The 2,882-nt window shown below is 41.0% G+C and overlaps 1 protein-coding gene across 1 annotated transcript; it reads right to left on the minus strand.

Moving 5' to 3' along the window:
- Positions 1-1,988: 1,988 nt before the first annotated feature.
- Positions 1,989-2,625, minus strand: LOC135232930 (large ribosomal subunit protein eL43-like). The gene has a single exon (XM_064295039.1). The coding sequence runs from the start codon at positions 2,322-2,324 to the stop codon at positions 2,070-2,072; it is 255 nt and encodes an 84-aa protein (XP_064151109.1). The 5' UTR covers positions 2,325-2,625; the 3' UTR covers positions 1,989-2,069.
- Between the last annotated feature and the right edge of the window lie 257 nt (positions 2,626-2,882).

Here is a 2,882-nt window from a genome sequence, read left to right on the forward strand (position 1 = left end):
CTGGATCATATATTTCTGTTTTTAGCTTTCTAAGGAAGTGCCATATCGTTTTCCAAAAATGGTTATACCATTTCGCATTCCTACCAGCAGTACCTAAGAGTTCCAATCTCTCCACAGCCTCTCCAACATTTGTTATTTCCTGTTTTATTGATTCCTGCCTATAATGCCGGGGTGAGATACTATCTCATTGTGGTTTTGATTTGGATTTCTCTGATGGCTAGAGATCATGAGCATTTCCTCATGAGTCTGTTGGCCGCTCGAATGTCTTCTTTGGTGAAGTGTCTGTTCATTTCCTTTGCCCATTTTTTAATCGGATTATTTGTCTTTTTATTGTAGAGGTGTTGGATTTTCTTGTAGATTTTAGAGGTTAGGCCTTTGCCTGATTTGTAATAGCCAATTTTTTTTCCCAGTCTGAAGGTTCTCTTTTAACTCTTTTGGTGAAGTCTTTTGATGAGCCTAAGTGTATAATTTTTAGAAGATCCAGTTATCTAGCTTATCCTCTGGGGCTTGTGTGTTGTTGGTTGCAGTTTGTGTCCTCTAGCATTGATCCTATTTTTTCTTCTATCAACTTCCTGGTTTTGGGCTTTATATTTAGGTCTTTGATCCATTTTGAGTTAGTTTTTGTATATGATGTGAGGTATGGGTCCTTTTTCATCCAGTTTGCCAGCACCATTTTTTAAAAGACTGTCATTTCCCCATTTGATGGACATTGGTGGAAATATGATTTTTTAAAGATGTTATCTGTTCAACATGAGGTCATATTGGAGTAGGGTGAGTCCTAATTCAATCTAAAAAAGCCAAAAAACCCATTGCTGTTAAGTTGATTCTGACTCATAGTGACCCTATAGGACAGAGTAGAGCTGCCCCATAGGGTTTCCAAGGAGTGGCTGGTGGATTCAAACTGCCAACCTTTTGCTTAGCTGCTGAGCTTTTAACCACTGTGCCATCAGGTTTCCAATCCAATCTAAGTGGTGGCATAATAAAAGAAGGGAGGACACTTTGGTGAGTGGCGTCTGGGGTCTTAAGCACTAGCAAGTGGCCATCTAAGATGCATTAATTGGTCTCAACCCACCTGGAGCAAAGGAGAATGAAGAACACCAAAGACACAAGGTAATTTTGAGCCCAAGAGACAGAAAGGGCCACATAAATCAGACACTACATCAGCCCAAGACCAGAAGAAGTACATGGTGCCCAGCTACCCTCCGTGATGGCCCTGATGGGGAACACAACAAAGAATCCTTGATGAAGCAGGAGAACAGTGGGATGCAGACCTCAAATTCCCGTAAAAAGACCAGACTTAATGGTCTGACTGAGACTAGAAGGACCCCAGAGGTCATGGTCCAGACCTTCTGTTAGCCCAAGACTGGCACCATTCCCAAACCCAACTCTTCAGATGGGGATTGGACCGGGCTATAAGGCAGAAAATGATACTGGTGAGGAGTGAGTTTCTTGGCTCAAGTAGACACGTGAGACTGTAGGCGGCTCCTGTATGGAGGGGAGGGCAGAGGGGAACAGGAGCTGGCTGAATGGGCATAGGGAATACGGGGTGGAGAGGAGGAGTGTGCTGTCTCATTGGGGGAAGCAACTAGGACTACATAGCTAGGTGTATATAAATTTTTGTATGAGAGACTGATATGATTTGTAAACTTTCACTTAAAGCACAATTAAAAAAAAAAAAGAGGAGAAACAAGAGATAGAGAAAAGGCAGCCATGTGAAGATGCATCTAAAAGCCAAGAAACTCCTGGGACTATCAGGAGCTGGGAAAGGTGAGGTAGGCTCTCCTAGAAACTTTGGAGGGAGCATGGCCCAGCTAATATGTTGATTTTTTTTTTTTTTTACAGCAACATGTAAAAAATATTAGCATAGTACATTTATGAGAATACCTCTTGGGGGGAGGACACAGGTGGCAAGAAACAAAGTGGGCATTATTTGCATAAAAATGTGGTATATAATGTGGCTTTTTTTCTTAGGTCTTTTTTGTTTATCATTGTTGTTACATAAATTAACCCATTTATTATAGGCTAGAGATGTTTCAAATGGTGGAGCTTCTACTGGTCTTTCAATTCTTTCAGTCTTCTGATGGTAGACTTTCTGTGACTGTAGAGGTGGTATTGTAGGTCCAAGCACCGCTGACTATTGTTTTCATGCAGGAACAACAATGCCAGATTTCCACGGCTTGTCTCTCCATTTTGGTTTTTCCACAGGAGCAAATATGCTTGACATGTTGGCTGACTTCAATTTTTTTCATCATTTTCCTGAAGGAGGTGCCATAACAGGTCCCACATATACCAATGATACTGACCTTCTTGGCGCATGTAGCCATGTTGCCACAAATAGCTTCAAGCCCAGAGAGTTCTCTGGCTGTTTTTAATATTTCTTTTTATAATTGGTTTTTAGCAGTTTGAGTATAATGTGTGTGTTCTTTGTGTTTATGCTGTTTGGGGTTTATTTCATTCTTAGGATCTTTGGGTTTATATTTTTCATCAACTTAGAACAATTTTGGCCATGATTTTTTCAAATATTTTTTACCCCCTCCCCTCTCCTTCTGGAACTCCAATTACACATGTGTTAGATAACTTGATATTGTCCCACAGGTCACCAAGACTGTTTATTTCTTAATGACCTTTTTTTTTTTCCTCTCTGTGCTTCAGTGTTGATAGTTCTTTAGCATTGTTTCTTGATTCACCCATCTTCCTTCTGCAGTGTTTGTTGTTGTTAGGTGCCATTGCATCAGTTCTGGCCCATACTAACTTCACGCACAACAGGAGGAAACACTGCCTGGTCCTGTTATATCCTCACAATCGTTGCTATGCTTAAGCCCATTGTTGCAGCCACTGTGTCAATTCATCTTGTTGAGGACTTTCCTCTTTTTTGCTGACCC

This window comes from Loxodonta africana, chromosome 1 (genome assembly GCF_030014295.1).
Source record: "Loxodonta africana isolate mLoxAfr1 chromosome 1, mLoxAfr1.hap2, whole genome shotgun sequence".
Classification (NCBI taxonomy): domain Eukaryota; kingdom Metazoa; phylum Chordata; class Mammalia; order Proboscidea; family Elephantidae; genus Loxodonta; species Loxodonta africana.